This window comes from Uloborus diversus, chromosome 6 (assembly GCF_026930045.1).
Source record: "Uloborus diversus isolate 005 chromosome 6, Udiv.v.3.1, whole genome shotgun sequence".
NCBI classification, from domain to species: domain Eukaryota; kingdom Metazoa; phylum Arthropoda; class Arachnida; order Araneae; family Uloboridae; genus Uloborus; species Uloborus diversus.
In genome coordinates, this window is record NC_072736.1 from 150538433 (window position 1) to 150561710 (window position 23278).

The 23278-nt window shown below is 31.3% G+C and overlaps 1 protein-coding gene across 1 annotated transcript in view; it reads right to left on the bottom strand.

Annotated features, from left to right (window-relative positions):
* Nucleotides 1-23170, bottom strand: part of LOC129224034 (TOM1-like protein 2) — a 40535-nt gene extending 17365 nt beyond the window's left edge. Inside the window, exons 1-10 of the mRNA XM_054858432.1 lie at nucleotides 22886-23170; nucleotides 17981-18065; nucleotides 16444-16528; nucleotides 16156-16302; nucleotides 12859-12993; nucleotides 11357-11413; nucleotides 9471-9623; nucleotides 5399-5477; nucleotides 3837-3940; nucleotides 1852-1924 (exon numbers count right to left, since the gene is read on the bottom strand). Coding sequence (XP_054714407.1) covers nucleotides 1852-1924; nucleotides 3837-3940; nucleotides 5399-5477; nucleotides 9471-9623; nucleotides 11357-11413; nucleotides 12859-12993; nucleotides 16156-16302; nucleotides 16444-16528; nucleotides 17981-18065; nucleotides 22886-22955 — 988 coding nt within the window. The 5' untranslated portion in view covers nucleotides 22956-23170. The remainder of the gene's footprint in view (nucleotides 1-1851; nucleotides 1925-3836; nucleotides 3941-5398; nucleotides 5478-9470; nucleotides 9624-11356; nucleotides 11414-12858; nucleotides 12994-16155; nucleotides 16303-16443; nucleotides 16529-17980; nucleotides 18066-22885) is intronic.
* Nucleotides 23171-23278: the final 108 nt, after the last annotated feature.

Genomic DNA, 23278 nt, shown 5'->3' on the forward strand with positions numbered 1-23278 from the left:
TTAATAATTTATAATTTAAAACTGCGTTCAGTTGAGTCATTGTGATTTTAATTTGAGGTTGCCAAAATAAATGCACACTAATCGCGGAAAAAATCATTATTTTGTGTCTCCTGGATTCCTTTCGGTTATTGTTATCAAATTGTATTTGTCCCAAAGTGATCACATTAAGTGGTGCCTACTGTATACATATATATTCTCAAAGGGGTGCCCCAGCACACAAACTAACTTGATACAGTACAGTAGATTTAGCTGGGACAAAAAAAATATGTTAAATGAATATAACGTACTTAACTTACTTAGGACTTTTGATTTTTAAGTGCATGTACTTCTTTTGAAACTGAAGTATAAGCTTTTTGTTGCGTAGTTTTTAAAAAAATATATATTTTTTGAGCAATCACGATTGCTTATTGTTCTCATTTGACAGTCCTTGACGTTGGGGATTATTTTTCAGCTTTGACCAGCAGCACCACCGCCCACCGGGGCGGCGCCGGCACGGCTGCTCTGTTCCTGAGCACTGTCCCCCGGAATCCACTTCTGCTGGGTGGTGGCGTCCATGTCCTTCACACACATGCTCATACACACTCGCCAACGCGTGAGCGCCTTTACACACATACACAGGCCTACGTGCACACACACAACTATACACACATAACCACCCAGGAGGAGGGACATGCTTGGGGGGGGGGGAGCCATTTCTAGAAACAATAACTCTAATGAGTAGGGTCTTGTCGCAACTCGTGATTGCGAAAAACATAATTTGAATTCAAAGATTCAGAATTCAAATTAGATTTTTTTATTTTTTCTTCTTTCTGTCTTTTTACTTCTTTTAATAAAAAAAGGAAGTATTGTATTTGCAAAAAAATTTTCACTCAAAAATCCATCTTAATTTCTATTTTGCTCACCCCTGAATGAATGTTGAGTTTTTTTTCGACCCGACCACACGTGGATAAGTACCTAAGAACGTATAGACACGCGAAATATCCATTTTGACGATTCCCGAGTTAATTACAACTAGTTTTCTCATGACGTCTGTATGTACGTATGTAGGTGCATATGTGCATATGTGTGTATGTATGTCGCAAACTCAAGAACGGTATGTCCTAGAAAGTTGAAATTTCGTGCGTAGACTCCTAGTGGGGTCTAGTTGTTCACCTTCCCTTTTGGTTACATTCAGGTGTTTCTAAAGGGGTCTTTTGCACCTTTTGGGGAGCGGGGAATCTTTGTTAATTTGGATGCAAAGTCAAGTGGTGTTATAATTTGGCGGACTTTTGGTGGTTAATCTTTCGGTGGCCACCTTAGTGACAAATTTGGCGTTTTTTTTTTTAAATCTGATTTTAATTTAGCCACTGTTGGTGATATTTAGAGAGTTAACTATTGAATCACATTATTTTCAAATGTGGATTTGAAAATCAAATTCAATACGATGAAATTGGTGATCAGTTGCAAAGAGGCACTTAGAAGTTAGGCGCCATTACCCCTAACACAGATCTGCGATTGCTCAACGAGCAGTAGATGCATCATCAGTCAACGTCACTGCTACAATTTGAATATAAGGTAGGAGGGGAAGGAAATTATCTCCAGCCTCCTCAAATCAATGTAACTGCTTAATGACCAATCACAGGACTTTAGGGTCTACAGCTTCAATTAGCATTTACCCTGCATGCACTCAATGGCTCTTTTATGAACTCTGGCATTCAACTTGGGATCCACCTATAACAAGTCTGATGGTCTAATCACCAGCATCCCCTACCCCCTCCTTGTAATTTTAAAGGAAAATGATAAACTTTATCAAATTCATTTAGGCGTAACTGCATAAATTGTTAACCTTAACTGTGAGCAAAATATACCTACTTAAACCTTGCAATTGCTGTTCAGCAGATATGCTTTCATCAAGATCAATCAGTGGTTTGCTCTCTGCAGCAGGCTAAAAAAAAGAAATTTAGGAAAATAAAAAAGTAACCCTCTACAGTTCAGTCCATTCATTACAGGAAAATTTAGATTAGATTCGCCCTTGGAGGGGACATCACTGCAAGGACGGATACAAGGGAGGGACGATCGTCCCCTCCTTCAGCCAAGATGCAGGAACTCACCTTCGGAATATTTTAGGTACTGAAGTTCCAAAAACATAATTTTATACGATCTTCGTTTATGTTACAAAAGAGAGGGCTCTCCCTTGAAATTTTTTCTGAATTGTAGTCTTAAAACCGTGATTGGGGCACATCTCATAACACTTTAGTGATAGAGATCAGAACTTTGTACTTGAAGTTTTTCAAAATTCCAAAAACTCAAATTCTAGACGATCTAAGCAGTCATTAAATGGGGTTTGGAAGACTCTTCTGGAAAGTTTTTTAAATTGAAGTCTAAAAATAAGCAATTATACAACACCCATGACATTAAAGTAAAAGAAGGGTGGGATTTATTCCTCCGGAATTCTTTAGAAATAGAAGTTCCAAAAAAAAAACTTAATTTAAGACTATCTTCCATGATGTTAGTAGGTGAAGGTTTGGGAAATAGTAAAAGGGTAAAAAAAAAATGAAATCAATTGAATACTTTCTGGACCCGTCCTTGCATCACTGTGTTTGTTGACTATGATAATGACACACACTATAAAAAAAGCTACATGAAGATCAACATATTTGTGGAAACGAAAAAGGACACTACCTCACAACTTTAAAAGAACACTAAAAAGAAAAACAAGAAAAGAGACAATTAAAATTCTATAAGATCATGGCAGTTCCCATTTTGCTGTATGGCTGAGAGACATAGACTCTAAGTGCTTGATATAGAAATAGAATCCAGGCAGATGTGGTACCTGAGATCTCTAAAAGGTTGCACATTTATGGACAACATGAATGAAATACAGATGTTTTTAGTTGGGGCAAACCTAACCTGGCAGCATTGTGAAGACTACACATCCTAATTACAGTATTGCAGGTCTGCCAGGTTAGGTTTTTCTCAACTATAGAAGAGAAGGCTCAGGCTTTTAGCCTATGTGGAAAAATTAACAAATGGGTCATTCCACGCCAAATCAACAAACCTTTGAAAATGACCCATCGTCGATTTCTACAATATTTACAGGAATGAGCCTACCTTGTGCTGACAGAAAAAAATAGTTTTTTTTTTTAATTTTTTGACCGTTAAGTTTTTTGTGTGAGACCTCCCAAAGTGGCAAAACAGGACATTTTGGTAGTTACAAAAATTTCTTTTTCTCAGCACCTTTAGGAGCTAGAGTGTCGTACCGGGTGTCATTTTAAAGATCTTTTAATAGGCTTTCAAATGATATGTCACTTGGCAAGGTCACGTGACACTAATATCTCAAGGTCATGCAAAACATTATTTGACCTTGAATAAAAGTAGATTTTTTTAAAAATCTGAAAAAAAAATATATATATTTTTTGCTTACTAATGTGGTCTACATGTGATAAAAATTTCAGAATGGGACAACATGGGATCCTACTGAAAATTAATTATTCCTTTTCAATTAGCAACCGCGGAATCGAAAAATGTATGTTTTCAGTATGATGGGATGATGAAAAACTTCCAAAATTTAATTTGCAGAAGAGCTGTTACATTTTGCAGACCAAATAAAGTAATTTTTTAACTGGAAAACGCATTGTTTACTTCTGAAAAGCTGTGCATTTTATATAGAACAGTGTTTTACAGGTTGGTATTCTAAAGGTATTCTACCATACAAAAACATTTAAACAGAAAGCACATTTACAAAAAATATCAGTATAGTAATTAATGTAATTTACTTTAGCTGAATTAAGTTACTTTGAAAGTAAAACCAGAGAATGGAAACACATATTTTGATGATAAATAAAGCATTAAAATACCTGTGGTAAAGAACTTGATTTATCAACGGTAACTCTCTTCTTTTCAAATCTTTCATATCGCAAAAATAAGTTATTGAGATCATCATTAACTTGAAGTAAATCCTCTGAAACGTAGGTATAGTAACAAAAGTTATAATCAGTAACAATGTTATGAAAAATGTCATAGAAAAATTGGCCTGAAAAATTAGTTAAAATACAATAAATTGCAAACTAATAATAAACTCAATGCACCATAAATATTAATTAAGATTTTAAAAAAAAAATAAAAAAACATTACACACGTATTCACATTTGAAAGTAAGGTTTTCTACATATACTTAATTTTATGATACAATGATCTTAGTTTTCTTTGGTGTGTTCTTTTAACATTCATATTTTACTACTTTTTAGACTAATAATTTAAAAAAATGCAGAAAAAATCAGCAGTTCTATCAAATTTATTTATAAATTTTGAATAAAAATGCAAACAAACTTAATGGTCAGTTCAAAATGGACGGGCAGGTACACTTTCCCCCTTTTGAAAGTAAATGGCAGAGGCGGGAGGGGAGTATCCACTTGCAAAAATATACTATGTGAGAAGAAAGCTGTTTTTTTTTTTAATTCATTTTTGAACAATAGTTTTACAAGAAAACTTTTGAATAATCCACTAGAACAGCTAGAATTAATTTTCTGGGGAGAGTGGGGTGTATAAATAACAGTTCTTACTTACATGTAACTGATTGTATTAGGATTGGCAATATGTTCTAAAACCAAAGGTTAACCTTTTCAAAACTCCATTTGAAAGAATTTTGAGAAGAATATTCTCAGCACAAAAGCTTTTATGGATAATTTTATTAAAGAACTTGAAAGAAATTTTCACATTCTGATCAGGCCAGGAAAATAATTTAAAAAAAATAACAATTCATTTCAACAGTTTCTTTCTTGAGAACAAGTAGAGAATTCATACAGCAAAAAGTATTTGCAAATTTTTTCGATTTTTAATTTTATTTAATTTATTTGAATGCTTAAAAAGAACTCAATTTTTCTACTTTTCTTTCTTTTTTTATTAAATTAAAATTTACAAGCTAAGCTACCAAAGCATGAACATTAAAACATTTTTAAAAAAAACAGGCGACTACCTATCTTTCCCTTAAAGGTAGGCTTGGCAGATTTTTTAATTTTGGAGATTTTATTTTATTTATCGCCATTGCAAACAAAAAATATTGTAGTTGGCGACAGTCATCATCTTCAATTTCTGAACTTCTGAGGGCTGCCACATAATTGTAGATATTGCTAATTGCTTCAAGCAGTTTTGCAGTTTTTAGTTGTCGCCAAGCTAGAAAGTAAACAAGTCGCCAAACCAAGAGTTGTACTTTTAACGGAAAAGCAAAAAATATAACTATTATTCTGAGTACAATAGTACTTAAAAACATACAAGTGATTGTTCGTTCACATAATAAAGCACAAAAGAAAATCAAGGATAGCAGGAGAGTACAGTAAAATTTGAGACAGAAACAAATATATTTATGCAAACATATTTAGTTAGCTTAACAAAACACCAAAATTAACATTGGTAAAATTACCTGTAATTTTTTCATTTCCTACTTTGTCTAATAACTCAACAATTCTACTTTGCATACTTTGACAAGTTTTGCATAGGTCCTAAAAATAATTCAAAAATGCAAAAACTACAAAAATGTTTATTAAAAAAGAAACTAATGTATACTTATTGTAAGCAGTACCTTTCAGTCACATTTAAAGTTTCAGTTTATATAATGCTCATCAGTTTCAAAAAAACTTAAAAAAAAAAAAATACCCTTTAATTTTTGATTTAAAACATTTCCAAAGACTTGAAATGAACTTTTGTTTCATTTTAACACCAATTAATTACTGATTCCGATATAAGTATACATTTCAATCATCGTGTTTTTCATCTGCTGTCACTGGTATCAAAAGTAAAGTACATTCTAAACATCAGAGCCTGATTACCACAGGGGCATGCAGGGCACAGGCCCCTCCTCTTTGATTTCAGGGGGGCCCAAAATCCCCTTATTTATCATGCTAATTAAAAATAATTAATGATTTCACTCAGAATCTAGAGTATAATAATATAATTGATATTTTTGCAAATGCCTAGACAAAGAAAATAATCTCTTATTTGTTGATAAAAATTCCTCTTAAAAATTTGATCTCTTTGCAAATCCAAAAACCACTCTAAGTTTAGTCTGTATTTACTATTAAAAGTTATAGCATAGATAATTTTGATATTTACGGTTTACTGCAACGGGCAAAGTTTAACCACATCTTATATAACTATCGTACACTATATCTCTTCTACTTTTTAAATGTATGGGATACCACCAAATTTAGCATGGTTGTGTTACTACGCAAGCATCGAAATATTTTACAGCATCATTATATAGAATAAGCGGGAATGGGGGGAGGGGAGCACAAAATGAATTTCTTGCACAGTGTCTTCAAAAATCTTAATCGAGCCCTAGGGGGGCCCTGAAATACAAATGTGCCCCATGTGCAATATCAGAATGATCAGGCTCTTCTAAACATGTGTTGAAGCGCCACCTATCTTTGGTTAAAAACCCTGACTGTGAACTGATAGAGCAGTTTATGGTTCCAAGCGGCTGAAAGCATGTTGTTTGCGCTTGTGTGTAATAAGTTTCAATAAAAATCTTACAGTCCACTTGTTAATATGTTAACTAAGTTAAGAGCGTGGCCAAGTTGAGCCGGATGTTTAAAAAAAGTGACTCATGAAGAAATGTAACGCAAGTTTAAGACGTACAGAGTGAAATAGCTTATGCATTACAATTTGAATCCTTTACATGAAAGGAAGTAAGTAGCAATTTCAAATTCAAAATTAGTGACTGTTAAATAGCCGAAAAAATGTCTAAAGACCCCAAGGAAAGTGAAATTGAGTTGACCTGCATTAAAGCAAAATGTTCTATCATAAGAAGAGCAGCGACAAATTACGTAAAGAATATTGAAAGCAATCTAAAAGACCAAGACATTAACTTTGAGGAACTATCTGAAAATTTAGAACTGTTAAAGGCAAAAAGAATCTGAATTGAAAGATATTGACTGCAAGATTGAAGCACTAATTGAAAATCTTGAAGAACTAGATAGCAAGATAGAAAGTGTTAATGCATATAGCGAAAAAATATTCTAATTAAATTTCGTGATGAGAAAAAGCAAACTTTTGCTCATATTAAACGCTTTTTGGATCTTCTAGGCATTCAAAATGAATCCGCTTCTGCTTTGTTGACCTTGGTAGATAATGTCAATGAAATAATTTGTTCATTAGAAACGCTGGGTCAAATGGTTGATAATTTTGGGGATACCTTAATGTTATATTTAACATTACAAAAATTAGATACTTTCACTAAATTATGGTGGGAACACAGTTAAAGAATTCTGAAATTCCAAAACTTAGGGATTTAATCGAGTTTCTAAAAAGTTAAGCTAGAACGCTTTAAAACAGTAAGAGTTCATTCGGTAAAGTTCAAAAACCTACGAAATCTAAAGTAAACGCGTTGGTTGCGGGTTCTGTAAGTTCCTATTGCAAAGTTAATCATTACTTATCAAAGTGTGAAAAATTTCGTAATCTATCTGTGCCGCAAAGATATGATTTCGTAAAACAAAATAAACTGTTTCAATTGCCTCTCAAATATGCATCTAATTAGTAAATGTAAAAGCGGTAATGCTTGTTTCAAATGTGGGAAAAAGCACCCTAGTATGCTACAGCATGAAAATAAAAATAGGTAGAAACCTAGTTTTCTTCTGTAAGTGCTAAAGAATTTATTCTCAGTTCAGTAGAAACAGGTTTAGATTTAAATCATAAAAATTAAGTTACACCTGTAGAATGTGCAAATAATTCATATGGCAATCAATTGGGAACTAGTATTAATAATAGAAATTCATCTGTTCTTTTATGCACTGCTGTAATTAAGACAAGGAATTCTCAAAATGAAGGGATTAGGTGTAAATATTTGCTTGATATAGGATCCGAAAAAAAAAAAAAAATCATTAGGAAAGAGTGTGCTAAGAAATTGGGATTGAAAATTAACCCAGCTCAAATTTCAGTTTTTTGTTTAGGAAGTTTTAACATGCTAAGCAATGGAGCAGTTGAGTTAATATTGTCTTCTTATTTTGACACTGAATTTAAGATAGCAACCTCGGTTACGTAATTGATAAAATTTGTGGGGAATTGAATATCCAATTCAACTAAGCCTGAAATTTTTTAATGAGTATAAGGACTTATTGTTGGCAGATCCTTCTTATTTTAAGAAAGATAGTATAGACATTCTGTTTGGGGTAAATATTTTTTTCGCTTGTAAATGGTGAAGTCATAAAACGTGGTGAAAATCTTTCATTCGTAGTAAGTTGTTCTAGATTAGGGTGGATAATTGCAGGAGCCACAACATTTAGTTGTTGTAACTTAGAATCTAAGTCTGTTAATAGTTTTAAGTGTTACTACTGATGAGCTAGTTAAGTCATTTTGGGAATTAGTACAAATTCTGTCAGCGCAATCGCTTACAAGGGAGGAAAGGCTTTGTGAAACACATTTTGTAGAAAATTGTACGTGCAATGAAGAAGGAAAGTATTCTGTAAACCTAAGAGAAAACTGTTAGGTAATTCCAACGCCAACGCTTTTAAAATGTTTTATGTAATGTAGAAAAAAAGACTCCTACAAACACCTGACATTTATTTGCAATACAAAAGGTTTATGACAGAGTATCTCGCTCTATGGCATATGGAAGTTGACACCAACAGGGTATGCAAAGAAAATGCTCATTATTTATTTTGTATCATCACGTAATTGATGAGTCTAGTTCCACCACAAAATTAAGGTTTGTTTTTAATGCTAGTTCAAAAACTACATCAGGTATATCACATTACATAAAACAGCTTCTGAAAATTCTTTTAAAAAATGTTTTCAATCATTTTTTTCCCTCTACAATGAAGTTGAAGCTTCAAAAACAAATATCTGATTATAAGTTTATTTAAAATCTCAATTTTAAATATGCATAGCTCTTCATTGAAATTAAAAATTAAATATATGTGATGGTTTAAACTTAAAAATCACTTTTCAGATTAAAAACAGAAGAAAATTAATTTAAAAAAAAAGGTTCAAACTGTTTGAACATAATAATATACTTTAAAAGGCAAATAAGGTAATTGCAAATATATTTTGCTAAAACAATGTGGATCAATAAATATACTTTTTTCTTCTTCTAATGGGGGCTAGGATGGCTTTTCTTCTTCTAATGGGGAATTCACAGCCCTAGTATAATTCCCCAATACGGCATCCAGACTTTCATGTGCCATCATTAAAGTGCAAATGTCAATGGCACAGAGAATTTTGATACCCAGTTCCCACCAGATGGAAGCACCTGGGCTCTGCTCCAAGGATTTAATTTTGTCGAGGGCATTCAAAGTCAAGACAAGTTTAGACAATTACATATCTTGAAAATAAATAATGTGATTAGTTATATCCAGCAACTTTTCAGAGAATGAAACACTGCTTTATAGAAACAATTTAACCAATACATATGGAGAACAACTTAAACAGATGATTCTTCACAAAAAAGTGAAAGCCAAGAACAAAAAATATCATGCACAGAATTTTTAGAGGTAACTCACTTGCAATAACTCTAAATCACTTTGGTGCTCTTTCCCAGGAGTTAATTCTGTTAGCATTTCTCCAAAAACTCTCATGTTCCCTCGCACAATTTCAAGTTCTTTCTTCAATTTCTCCATTTGCTGAGGATGAATGCTAACTTCTGTTCCAGGTTCCTAATCAAGACAGGCATCATTAGCAAAACATAATTCTGAATAATATATTATGCAAGCCTTAATGGACTATTTTTTTCCTAATATGCTGCAAGTTAAGTAATTTGCAGCAGTATTATAATGATACTTAAAACACAACTGCTTTAAATTTTGTTCAGAAAATATAGATTTGAATGCTATTTTATTTCTCTGAAATCAAAAGCTACAGCAATGTAAATTTTGAAACAGTTATGTGTTTTAAAATGTGTTACAAACATGAAGCTTTTACAAACTACTAGTATAAGTACTAATTAATTTAAGTGTTTATAATTCTTTTTTTTTCAATAAATATTGTATACGTCTCTTAATCTGTAAAAGGCAATGCTCATATTTATACATATACATAAAATAGAGCAAGAGGATATTATTACTACAGTAGATCCCCTCGATTTACGCCGGGGTTACATTCCATGGAAATGCGGCGTAAATCGAAACCGCGCAAATTGAGACCTAATAATAGTATTAAAATAGGGGTTTAGTTCCGTAGATAACAAACTACTTCATTCTAGTGATGACTAATTGTATAATAAGTTTAATGTGTACTTATATCGTTTTTTATGCACAACATGCATAAAGAAAACATAAATTAATTTCGTGTTCTGTTTAAAAACAGACGTCGGTATCCTCGTTGGTTTTGGCCTCCTTTGTCACTCCTGAAAGCTCTTCTTCCAGTGAGTTCTGAACTGTATGAGTTTAATAACTTTACTTCTGGAAAGAGCTCTGGAACCAACCGCATAAAATATCTCCAGTGGCCCAAGCTCGTTTATTAGCACGCTAAAATGCAGTTGATTGCGTGTAATCTGAAATCTTTAGGAGTTTGGATTTTGAAAGAGGGAAACATTTTATCTGTTTGAATTACCACATCTACGTAAAACCGAAACTCATCCACATAAAATAAAAAAAAGGTGACAAATCTTAAACCGCATATAATCAAAACCGCGAAAAATAAACCAGCGTAAAACGAGGGTCTACTGTAATGAATGGCATTAACCTTCATCTAGGTGGGGTTGAGGGATATTATATGAACTTCTATTATACCTTTCTGGAAGAATCGCTTACAGAAACATTTTCTTCCATATTATAAAAGCTTTTTTATGAGATTCATATGAATCCAGTTTTCCATAAAATGTTTTCAAACCTTTCAAAATATGGAATTCTTGAGTATATTTAAAAAGATTTTATAAGTCAGCAATGTGTGCCGTCTTTTTTTTTAAGTGAAAAAAACAACAATCTGTTTTTTTTTTTGCAAAGAAAAAACAGATGTATCTACGCAGCTTTCTAATCCTAATAGGAACTGAAAGGATAAATATGCTTTAATTGCAGAAACTCTGGTACTGTCAAATTGAAGATCATATTCAGCTGATAGGTTTAAAAGAAATCACATAATTAGAATACAACATTGGAACACAGGTACAATAATTTTATTTTTCAACTTCCTGTAGATATATGTTTAAAACAGTTGAGGTTGAAAATCTTAATAGACGATTATTCACTGCTTAAATTACAGTGAAACTAAATATTATTCAAGAGTGTGCTTTTGTGGTTTTTAATTATTCGGACGAGCAATCAACGACAGATTAGAATTAAAGTATCAAGAAAAAGTATAACGAAACATTTCAACATCATTAACTCAGTAGCATCCACTGCTGTTTAGTTTAAAACACATTAAAAAGGAATAAATAATTTGAACCTCTTACTTGTTGCAATATTTGTTCATTGAAACTTGGCTGAACTGGGGGTTGATATGGGACAGTCTGCAAAAATAAAGTAATTATAATGAGGAAAAAGATTGCACAATATCCATTATAAAAGCATTACTGCTCCACATTTTGCAAAAGCTATTAAAAAGATGCTTCCAATAATGTTCTACTCTGGCATAACACATTGTAATATAAAAAAAAGAGATTGAGAGAGAAAATGGAAAGAGATTTTAATCAATGTGTGCATTTAAATGCAAGTTTTGCTTATTGTTTTTACTTCATAATGTATCTGTTAGTGCCTAAATTCAAAATTCAACTGATTATTGAAGCTTTTGAGGTAGTGAAGTACAGGCGTCCCTTGTATAACACGGTACTTGCACAACACGGTACAAAATTTGCGATTATTGTAACATGGATTGGATATTACATGGTTTTGATATAACACAATTTTAAAAAATTGATTTTCATTTTTGTTTCAGTTAAATATTAAAAGGAACATAGAAAATAACACTAAACTAAATTTGGCAAACAATAAATTAAAAAAATAAGCAATAGAATAATTCCATTTGTTTTATTTTACGTACATATTTCTTCATTACTGTTGTTCAGACAAACTTGATTGCTGCAGAAAATTCGATTTTCATTTTGACGATATGCATTTTGTCTTTTGCAAATGAAGATGATAGTTTTTTTTTTTCATTTTTTATAACTTTAATTTTCATAAAAGTAAATAAAGGGTGTTTTGTAGGTTTTATTGGAACAAAGTTTCAGCTCTCACAAAATTTTACACCTTAAAACTCGACTTTGATACAACAAGGTACCCATTGTCTTGATTTACATTATTTAAAGGTTTTATATAACATGATTTCGACATATTTCACTAATTTTATGTTATGTACATGCATAATTATTTTTAAAATACATAAAACAAATAAATAAAAAAGTATCATACAACATGGTTTGAATATAGCACGATAGGAATTAACTGTGTTATACGAGGGACACCTGTACTCTATTTTTAGTGTGGAAATTTTTTCATTACTCAAAAGTGCTACATTTTTAACAAAATAATCTTCAGTGGGTTATTTCTTGAAATAACAGAAGCCTGCAATGGCTGCATTTTTCACATAAAGACACTAAAATAACTTCTTCCCAAAAATATGAAAAAAATAAGACAAAAAAATAAATAAAACAGGAAAATATAAGAGAAACTAGAAAAAAAAGGGGGGAAGGGTTAAAAATGTTCAATATTTGAAAATAAAAGAAAAAAAAGCAAAAATAAATTAATTATAAGTAAGTTTATTTTCAGAACAAAAGTTAGGAGAATCAATAGTCAAAAATTAAAACAAACACAATCCAAATTTAGTGAGCTCGTATAATCAATTACAGACTTTAGGCTTTGACATAAATGACAGAAAATCTCTTTTCATTTCTTTTGTCAGATTAAAGATACATGCAATAAAATTATTTTAAGAAATACAAGACATAGCAACACTTACTCGTTTAGGTGTATGAATTGGAGCCATAGCTTCTAAATCAGATGCAGGAAATTCAATGCCTTTTTGCTTCAGATCTGTATAGATTTGGGTAACACCTTGCATTTCAGGTTGAGAACGAAAAGCTTCAGCCCAATTCTAAAAGAAGATTGCTAAACATGACTTACTTGCAATAAATATAAGACTACATTTTACAGTAATGTAGTCATAAGCTATGTATCTACACACATAACCACACATATGTAAATAATGACAAAATTATTCTAAAAATAACTTTATGCTTCCTGAATATATTTTAATACCATATTTTTTTGAGTATAATCTATATTTAGCTTACATTGAAATATTTAAAAAATAAGCCAGCAGGTAATGTGCAGCTGCACATAAACTACATGTTCTGCCTTCCAATTACGAGTTACACAACATTCTGATGAAGTCAATACAAGATTCCATCTATGAACTAGTATGTTGTGGCCATCACGAAACTTTCTTCTATATTTTTCTTTTTTTTTCTGATCCCTCCCCATGCTTGACGAGGAAGCAATATTCCCAACGAAAACAAAATTACACATGCAAAAATTTGACGACCATCCCAATGTCTGAATTATTGCAAAAGCAAAGCAAAGAGCGAAAATTGAAAGTTATTTTAAAAGCCTTGCTTGAATTAATTACAAATATTTTATTTGTTAACAAACATAAGATGGCAACAGTTAAAAATTTTAAATCATTGAGATAATATTTCCGATCATTTCCATACAATTAAAATCACGAGAAATACGCAGACGACAATCTATTACGATTTATCTTTCTTATTGTTGCATTAATAAAGCTATTTTTATTCGCAAAAAAAAAAAATCAACACCTCTTGGAGCGATTGGCTTCAAAATTGAACCAAAGCCTGTTCACATATGGATTCACATTTATTCCAAATTTCATCCAGAACGTAGCGTTACTTCTTGAGATAGGGACCTCAAAATGGAAAAAGAGAACATTCGATTATGCCACCCCATTTTCAGCTGTTGATACCAAAATAAAATCAGCTCTTATACCCACTAAGGGATACTTGTCGAAAAAATTTTGTTTGATTCCGTTCGTTATTTCTTGAGATACAGCAGTCACTATTGACGACAAAAAACATTCTATAACTCAACCCTGGTTTGAGCTATTGACACCAAAATTGAATCAGCAACTGCTCCTGTTAGGGGCAACGTATGGACCAAATTTTGATTGATTCCGCCTGTTACTTCCTGATGAATAGCAAGCACGCGTAACTCAAAAAACGTCCCATTGCTCCACCCCCCTTGGAGGAATTGGCGCCAAAAACCAATGGGCACAAGTTTACATAGGGGCACATATGTGTACAAATTTCGTTCGATTTCATGCTGTAGTTTTTGCTGTAGAGCGGCCACAAAAAAACTGGTCACACACAGACGTGACACACACACGGACACACATACACACAGACAGACCAACAGACATTTTCAAAAAATAGTCGAAATGGACTCAGCACACCTCAAAACATTCGAATCCGTCAAAATTCGAAATTCGAAAATTTGCACGAATTCAATACTTTCTTCTACATATTAGATATAGAAGAAAGTAAAAAAATACCTCTGCGTATTTATTATGTTTACTTAGTATTGTACATTAATGAGAAAAGTATAGGAAATATCTCAAATTGAAAATGGATGCAAAAAGATTGCTGCTAAGTTAAAACAAAACATTAAAATTATGCATGACAAGAGGCATTGAAAAAATATATAAATGCATTTTTACTTTTCAATTCTCATGGTGGTGATTGAGTGTAAATACAATTATTACATTAGTATAAAAAAATTAAACAATAAAATCTAAGATATAAAATTCAATTATATAAGTTTAAAACTTAAAATTGAAATTTTATTTAATTAAATTAAAGCAGCTCAAAAATTTTCCTCAGTGCGAAGACAATGTTACTTTTTTTTAATTAAGAAGTGGATTTAAAGTAAAATGAATCGAGTTTTTTATTACAAAAAAAAAAATTAAAGTATTTAAGCATCAGCAATGCATTGAATTGGTGTTTTGGAAAAATCAATGTTTTAAATAATTTAACTTCAAGAAAAGTTCATCTTATAGTTTGTGGTGGCATATAATCGACACCCTTAAAAAAAACCCCAGATTATCTGCGATAGTGCAAAAATACCGTAAAAAAACTTATACAAAATGTTTCAGAGCAATAATCTGAGAGAGTGTCTTATGACTATAATTCATGCCATTTTAGAATTTTTTCAAAAAATTACCAGCTGTTTTTCATCTTAATAAAAGACCAAATCCAGAACTTTTTGTCCTAAATTTGAGTTGTAAAGTTTCTACGGGCCTCTAAAGGCTTGTGTGTGGTATTAAAAATTAAGCGGATTTTTCAGACATAGAAATTACTATGTGCCACAACTCTTTCCGAAAACCGTTTGCCTCCAAATTTTTTTAATGTATGAAGTAATGAAGGGTCTAGTTTCATATAATAGATGATAAATTTGCGACAACTAGCTGCACCAAGGTTAACGAAGGTCACAAAAAAGTGGCATTTTCTACGTTTGTTAGCATTTTTGGGGTCTAAAAAACAGCTTACACCTTTCAGTTGCCACTGCAAAAGTAGTGTCGCTTGAAAGGCAAGTATAAGCACTTTTAAAGAATCCATAAATTTTTGTGGCAAGTTCAACGTACTTTCAATTACATTAGGCTAAAATATGGGAAAATGTCATATTTTACAGATATTCAAACAAAACATATTGAAAAAATAATTATAAATAATTTATAAAATTGGAAGTAAGCGGTTTTCACAAAGAGTAATGGCACATTGCAATTTCTATGTCTTAAAAATATGCTTAGTTTTTAATACCACACATAAGCTTTTAGGGGCTGGTAGAAACTGAACAACTCAACTTTAAAACAAAGAAATCAGGATTTGGTCTTTTAATAAAATGAGTAACAGTTAAAAATTTTTTGAAAAAAATTTAAGATGGCATGAATCAATGAATCACCTCATAATGCTAAACGTGACTTTCTCAGATTCCTGCTCTTAAATGTTTCTCAACTGTCTGTTCAAAACGCAAAATCATGAAACATTAAAATAAATAATAAAAGATCTTAAAAACACCAATCGATAAACAAAGCAAAATAATTGAACAGGAAATTTGCAGTGTGAGCTTATATGTACTTAAAAATGAAATAACTTTTTTTTATGTCGGTTAGAAGAAAAAAACAACCTAAAAAATAAGAATTATTGAAGATTTCAAACATTTTAAAAATTCCTTTAAAGCATACCTGAATTAAACTTAAAACTTTCTCTTGGACAGCTGTTGGAGGATCATTTTTTGGGCCAATCAATTTCACTAAATCTTGAACAAAATCTTTTTGGGTAACCAAAAGTTGAAATCTCTTTCCACAATTTTTAACACATGTTTCAAGAACCTATATAATAAATTTCAAAATTAAAGAGAAAACTAATATTCACTGATATATTGTACAAAAAATTTAAATGTACAGTGTACTATAAATATGAATCAGAAGCAGAAGTTATAAAAAGAAATGTAATTTCTTTGAAATACTTACCGTCAATGTATACATCACAACAGTATAATTTTTGCCCGCATTCTGTAACAATCTTTTACGTATAGCTCTCACTGCATCTTTAGGTCTATAAAAACAGAACAACTTTAGTTTTTTTGGCTATATTATTTAAGCAGCAATAATATGTTAACATAATCTAAACAAGTTTAGGGAATGATAAAATTTTAGCCATTTAAGGCATATGCTGAAGGTTTAGTAGCTTTTTCCAGATTTCACTTGCCAAACTTTTTTTACTAGCACATTTTTATATTTTTAATCATAAGTATACAAAACAAGCAAATACAAACTTTTATTAATTAATTTATTTATTTTGAGCAATCAAGATTGCTTATTTAGACTTGCCAGATTTCTGAAATGTTAAACCAGGACACCAGAATGCCTACCCCCCTTCCCGCGTGGCTAATATTCAAAGGGATACACACCACTGGCTGATTTTTGGAGCGTTTTATAGGGCAGTTTAATTTTAACAACATCAAATTGCTGCCTTGAAGCATCGGTTAGTGAGTTTTTTTTCATCAGAATCACTTTTTTGACATTAATAAAGGTACTTCTTGACTTTAAAATTTGAAATCGAGTTAACGGGAAAGTTCTCAATGCTATGAATAAATGGTTACTAATCATGAACCTAACACAGGGGTAATAAAAAATGACATAAGCAGATAAAATTTGAACATTTCACTTCGGAGATGTAAACATCTACAATTCATTTCAGTTAAACAAAAGCACTTGGTAAGAGGAATAAAAAGTTGAACAATATTTAGATATACTTTTCATTTTGTAGGACTTTTTTAAAGTCTTTTTTGGTCAAAAATCCTCACAAGCTAATCCGGTATTAATTTACAAGTCAATGATATACATGCTAAAGTAATTATCCTTAAAAACCATTCACACTTAAATATTTTTCAACATTTTTGGTCATTTGTAATCAAATTTATCTTTTTCTGGGACGTGAAGTAAACCTGCCGGGACACCGGGATTTTGTGTGAAAACCGGGACTATCCCGGTCAAAACGGGACGTCTGGCAAGCCTACTTTTTGATTGCACTTTGCTGACATACGTTTCTCATTCTATTATCTTGGTGATTTGCAGATAGTGAGTCACATGGTCCACTGAGGCACGGCAAATGAAAATCATAAAAGCTAAATTATTTATGTTTAATTTGTTCATTTCATTTGTTTATGTAATTGATTTCTACAGATGACAAATCTTTTAATATTTTAATGATCTTTTTCTGTTTTATTTAATTATTTATTTTTCTTTTTTTTTTAATGGCAGGCAATATGTTGACAAAAAAAAATCTTATCTTTTATTGAAGCAATAATATAGTTGATAGTACGGGTTGGGGAGAATGGTGACTGGGTGGAAAATGATTCTAATATTTTTAGTCACCACTTCCTGACTTAGCTACCACATGGCAACAGCTAATCTTGATCTTTAATAGCAGTATCTTGATCTTTAATAGTGGTCAACCGTGCAAATAACATTTTTTCTTGAAAATAATAGGAAAGTAAAAATATACCCTTCATCGGTTTCATTGATGACATCACAAATTTCCATATTTAAAGCCCAGTTTTCAGAAGCTAGAGATCCATCAGTTGCTTGCTCTAGAACACAAGAGTTCCACTTAATGTGATTATTAAATAATGAAACAAGAGAAAGGGCATATTTTAAAACCCTCATACATTACACACAAATCTTAAGTGTCATTTAATTTCTGACCCTTTGTTAAAATAAAATAACTTTCTAACACTGATAAAAAGAAAAAAAAAACATAAGATTTGGAGTTTCCAATCTACTCTGCACAAAACTTTTTTTTTTTTCTTTAAATCAAGGAATGAGTCCTTGTACTAACTATTTTCACTTGAACAGCCTGATATAAGCAAGCCTTTGAAATTTATATAATTGTGGGGAAAAGTCCAGGGTTCAAAAATATCACGATATTTTCCAAAATATCAAAATATATTGGATATTTTGATATATATCCGATATTTTCAATTAGCACAGATTCAAGTCTTCAAAATAGTTAATGCCTCCACAAATCACTCTTTATTTTCTTATATTGTTATTACAATATGTAGATTTAAAATTAAAGTTTCTTTCATTATTTATATCTAATATTTCATTCAACATTTTTATCAGTTTAAATGGTGTTAGTTTAACATTAGCTGTTTTACTCATTTTTCTTGTTAAACCTAGTTTTACACAGTTATATGATCCAGAAATAAAAGATATGCATTAGTTGGTGCACAGTCATAAGACATTTTCTCTTTTTCTGACCAATGTTTATTATTTAACTAGGCACTTTTAATATGAATTAAAATTGTTACATTGCTAATAATTTTATGAATATATAAAAAAGTAATATTATATTACTTTGTTATATTAATGATGTAATAATACATCATTAAAATATAGCACATAACTTTTTTGTTATTTTTAACAATAAATGAACAATATTGCTATCATTGATATAATTTTTATATTGAAAATACCATAGTTGAAAAAAATAAATATCAAAATATCATGATATTTTCAAAATAAATATCAGATATATATTGTGATATTGTCCGACCTCGAAAGCCGCGACTAGACTAGCACCGTTGAAGGGTTCTATTCTAAAAAGGGGTGAGAGCTTGATTAAGAAAATGCACCATGGCAGCATTTCTGCTTTACCAATAAGGAAGGGGAATAAATTTAAAAAAAAAAAGCCTCAACTCAAACCAACACTTCTAATAAACGAATCTAGCGGAAAAAAAAAAAAACCTCACATTTGTTATTTCTCTTATCAATATCTCCCCTATTTTGATAAAATCAGAAGCAACCTGACGCATGCGCAAATTCGAGGAAGGTCGCAGTTTAAAATATCAAACAGTAATATCATGATATATAACGGCAAACCCTGGAAAAGACACAAAAATTAGTGTTGACCAAATCAGCAAACAGTTAAGAGCGTACTCATAAACTATCTGGTGGAACACAGAGGACAACCAGAAGTCTACACCAATACGATGAAGGGTGCTCCCGAAGATGAAGATAGTCATGGCTGTTTGCAGTAATAAAATTGGGCATAAAGATTTTTTTCAAAAGATTTATGGAGGAAACTTTTCAAATTGTTACCCCCAGGCACCAATCTTTTGGACTACTTATAAGTGTTTGTCTGTTGACACAGTGGAAAATATCAAGAAAGAAACTTCCACAAACAAAAGAACCACCCAGGGGTGATAGTGGACTCGAGTAAAATTCTCTGAAGACTGAAAGTTTCAGAAACTATGAGGAAGCTCGACCTCCGAGTGCATGGTGACACTCATTTACTTTTTTTTTTCTTTTCTATAATTTTATCCTCAATTTTTTAAAGAATTTTCAAAGTTAATTAGCAATGATATACTGTAATTCAATTTTGATGTTATAACTAATCAATGAATAATTCAATTTTGATGTTGTTCTTGACCAGTGGCGCATACAGAAATTTTGCAAGGGGAGGGTCCATAGTTAAAAGTCCCATTTTCATATCATACTCCAATATGCCGTCAAACACATTGACTTGATTTTATTGATTCTTGAGAACAAAAACAGTAAAAAATAAATTATTGAATAAATAATTAGCACTAATTAATAAAAAATTTTAATAACAGATACTTAAATTACCAGAAAGCAAACGAATTTATGCAATGTATTTACTTTTATCATTGTTCATAAATGAAAACAGATGCCCAAATTCAAGTATAAGAAGCATCAAGTCTGAAGAACAAGAAAAATCTCATTTTAACCTGTAATTACAAAACTAAAAACATTATTATTACTCTGTCGTAGAATAAAATTTAGTTTTCTATTTCATTTTTCGATTTTATTTATAACCAGGGGTCTGTCCAGGATTTTTCACAGGGTCCGTTTTTTGTGAAAAATCAAATAATTTTGTGAAAAATGAATTAATTTTGTGAAAAATCAAAAAATTTCGCAAAAAAAAAAAAAAAAAAAATTTTTTTTTTTTTTTTTTTTGTTAAAACGAAATTTTAGAATTTAGAGATGGCACAAACTGCATCAATTAAACTTAAAGTTGAGTGTTTTCTTCTTCTATGACGAGAAAATCATTCTGGATTTTTTTTCTGATATTTGGCGGGGGGGGGGGGGGGGCATCGCTCTTTTAAGTATCAATAATTATCTACCATTCTGCATTATGTTAAATTATACTAGATATATTTCTGTACAGTATTTAAAATAATTGTAACAAAAATATAAATAAATAAAACAAAATTCAGAATAGGGTTCAGCATTCATCTTTTTGACCCAAGACACTCTTAAAAAGCACGAAATTTCGTTTCTAACTTTTAAATTCCGTGATATTAACAAAAAAAAAAAGATATTTCAATTGTTTACCTCTTAACAAAGCGTAATAATCATCAAAAATTCGAAAAATCGGATTCCCATAGCGGATGCAAAGAGATCGCAATTCTCAAAGTGAAGGCATCAAAAGTATAAAAACGGTTTGTAAAAGAAATATTTTTGATAAAATTATTTTAAAATTGCATTTTAGAGTCCTATGATAACATATCATTAATATCTGTGAACACAGTTGACCCCAAAAAAAATAATAATAAAATAAAATAAACCATCTATTCAACATTTTAATTTTTGACTCATAACAGAAAATGGAATTTTGCTTTAAAAACTTGAAATGAGAGTTCTAACAGAAATAAAAAAGAGACTTTTCATTTATTTGAATCCTAATAAAGCGAAGTTAGCTTGAAAAAAGAACAAAATATGATTCTCATATCGGATGTTAAAAGATTGCATTTTTCAAAATGTAGACATCTAAAGAAAAAAAACGGTAATTAAAAGAGTTTACTTAAAGTTAATCATCCTTGTTAGCATCGAAAAATCAAAACCCATATAATTCTCTCCCAAAATAACTATTGAACATCGCACCACACTGTAAAAACGCAAATATTGACAAGCCCACAAAATGATGAGAATATTTTCTAATCTCATTATAAAGGTTCAACGCCAGACGCTAAGTGGTGATAGTTTTGAAGTTGGTAACCATATCTGAAGCGATCATATTTTTTCCTCACCCTTACTATCCCTTTGCAGTTCTAAGTTCATTTTGCAGATATATATTATTATTGTTTATTAAATCATGAGCGGAGAAAAGTGCTTACCAATGCCTTTTCAGAAAAGTTTACAACAACACCGCTGTTAATTAGCTGTGATAAAACAAACAACCACTATATTTATTTGGCAGTAGCAATTATTTATCGCTTGCAGGAGCATCGGAACATCGCAAGAGTGCCGATTTTTGTTTTTGTTTTTTTTTTTTCAAAATTAGCCGATTTTGTATAAGCTGATCCCTCTATTTTGACTTAAAAAAAGGTTCCAGAAATTATCGATTTATACACAGAAATATGAGTTATTTTGCTTTCAGATTTGCTCTTTCAATAAACAATTTGTGACAGATCCGATCTTGTTTATTAGAATTTTGTGAAGGGTCTGTTTTGTAAGATCGGGATTTTGTGAAAGATCCGTTTTGTTTGATCGGGATTTTGTGAAAGGTCCGTTTTGGTTGATCGGATTTTTGTGAAGGGTCCGTTAACGGACCCAAATATCCTCTGGCCAGACCCCTGATAACTTCCTCAGTGTGTGATGGTGACATTGCTTGAATTCAGCAGTACAAAAACACATTAAACGTTCATTATACATAGTACTATTTAAGTATGTTTTTAGCCTTCTCAAAGTCGAGAAAGATCTCTTGCTTGTGCAATTCTTTACAAGAAATGTACACATTTTCTGAACAATCTTTTAACAAGAGAATTTTTTTCCCTATTATTAGAACTGAAATTCTTGTTTTCTTTGTTTGGAAATATTTTGTGTATCAAGTACATAGAATCATAATCAGTTGAAATAAGAAAAATGCGAGAGCTATGGGAGGGGTCCAGAACCCCTGGACCCCTCCCTTGTGTGCGCCACTGTTCTTGACAATGTATAGCTAGCTAGAATTAATTCCAATCAACAAAACTTGGAACACATATTTGTTCGTGAACATCAGTCTCAACATTCTGCTAAACGTGGTTTTTCTGGCTGTGAATCTAAATTTTTTCAAGCAATCAAGTTCGAAATTTGTTCTTTTATGGCTAAATGCATCTTTTTTAATCAAACTTATTATCATTCCAATACACACAATGATACGAACTTATTTGCATGAGTACAATTTAAAAATTGAAGAAATATTTTAAAACAAATAACGCAAAAATTGCTAATAGATTTTAAATACACAAAACGTTCTAAAAATGAGTGCCAATTATTATTATTTTTTTTTAATTTGACACCTCAGTACTTAAGCACAAATAAAAGGGAGTTGCTTTAAATTTTCAAAACAGATGGAAATTATCATAGATTGCAATTAGTGGAGCTAAAATCTTAAGGTATTTACCTATTCTTTGGCCGACAACAGTGTGAAAGGGGTTACCACCAACACCTAGCTGAGAAAGTAATCCAGCCATGACTAAAATTTAGCAAATAAGCCAGACAAATAATAATCGTCAAATAAATCGCCAACAAAACTTTATTTTCCTCGGTATGAAACAAAAGTTTAAGCCAACATTGAATAAATTTGCGAAGCGCAAGATTCAAGAAGTGTAAACATAAACACAGCTTAGAGTTTTCATTCCAGACACGATTGACTCATCTTCTAGCAGAAATTGCATTCATACGCTTCAGTTTCCGAGGACAAGACACAGAAATAAACATTATTGACAGTTGACGTTTCATTTTACTTTGAGGAACTACTTAAGATGGCGCTAAAGACCGTCCTTATTAAAAGAAG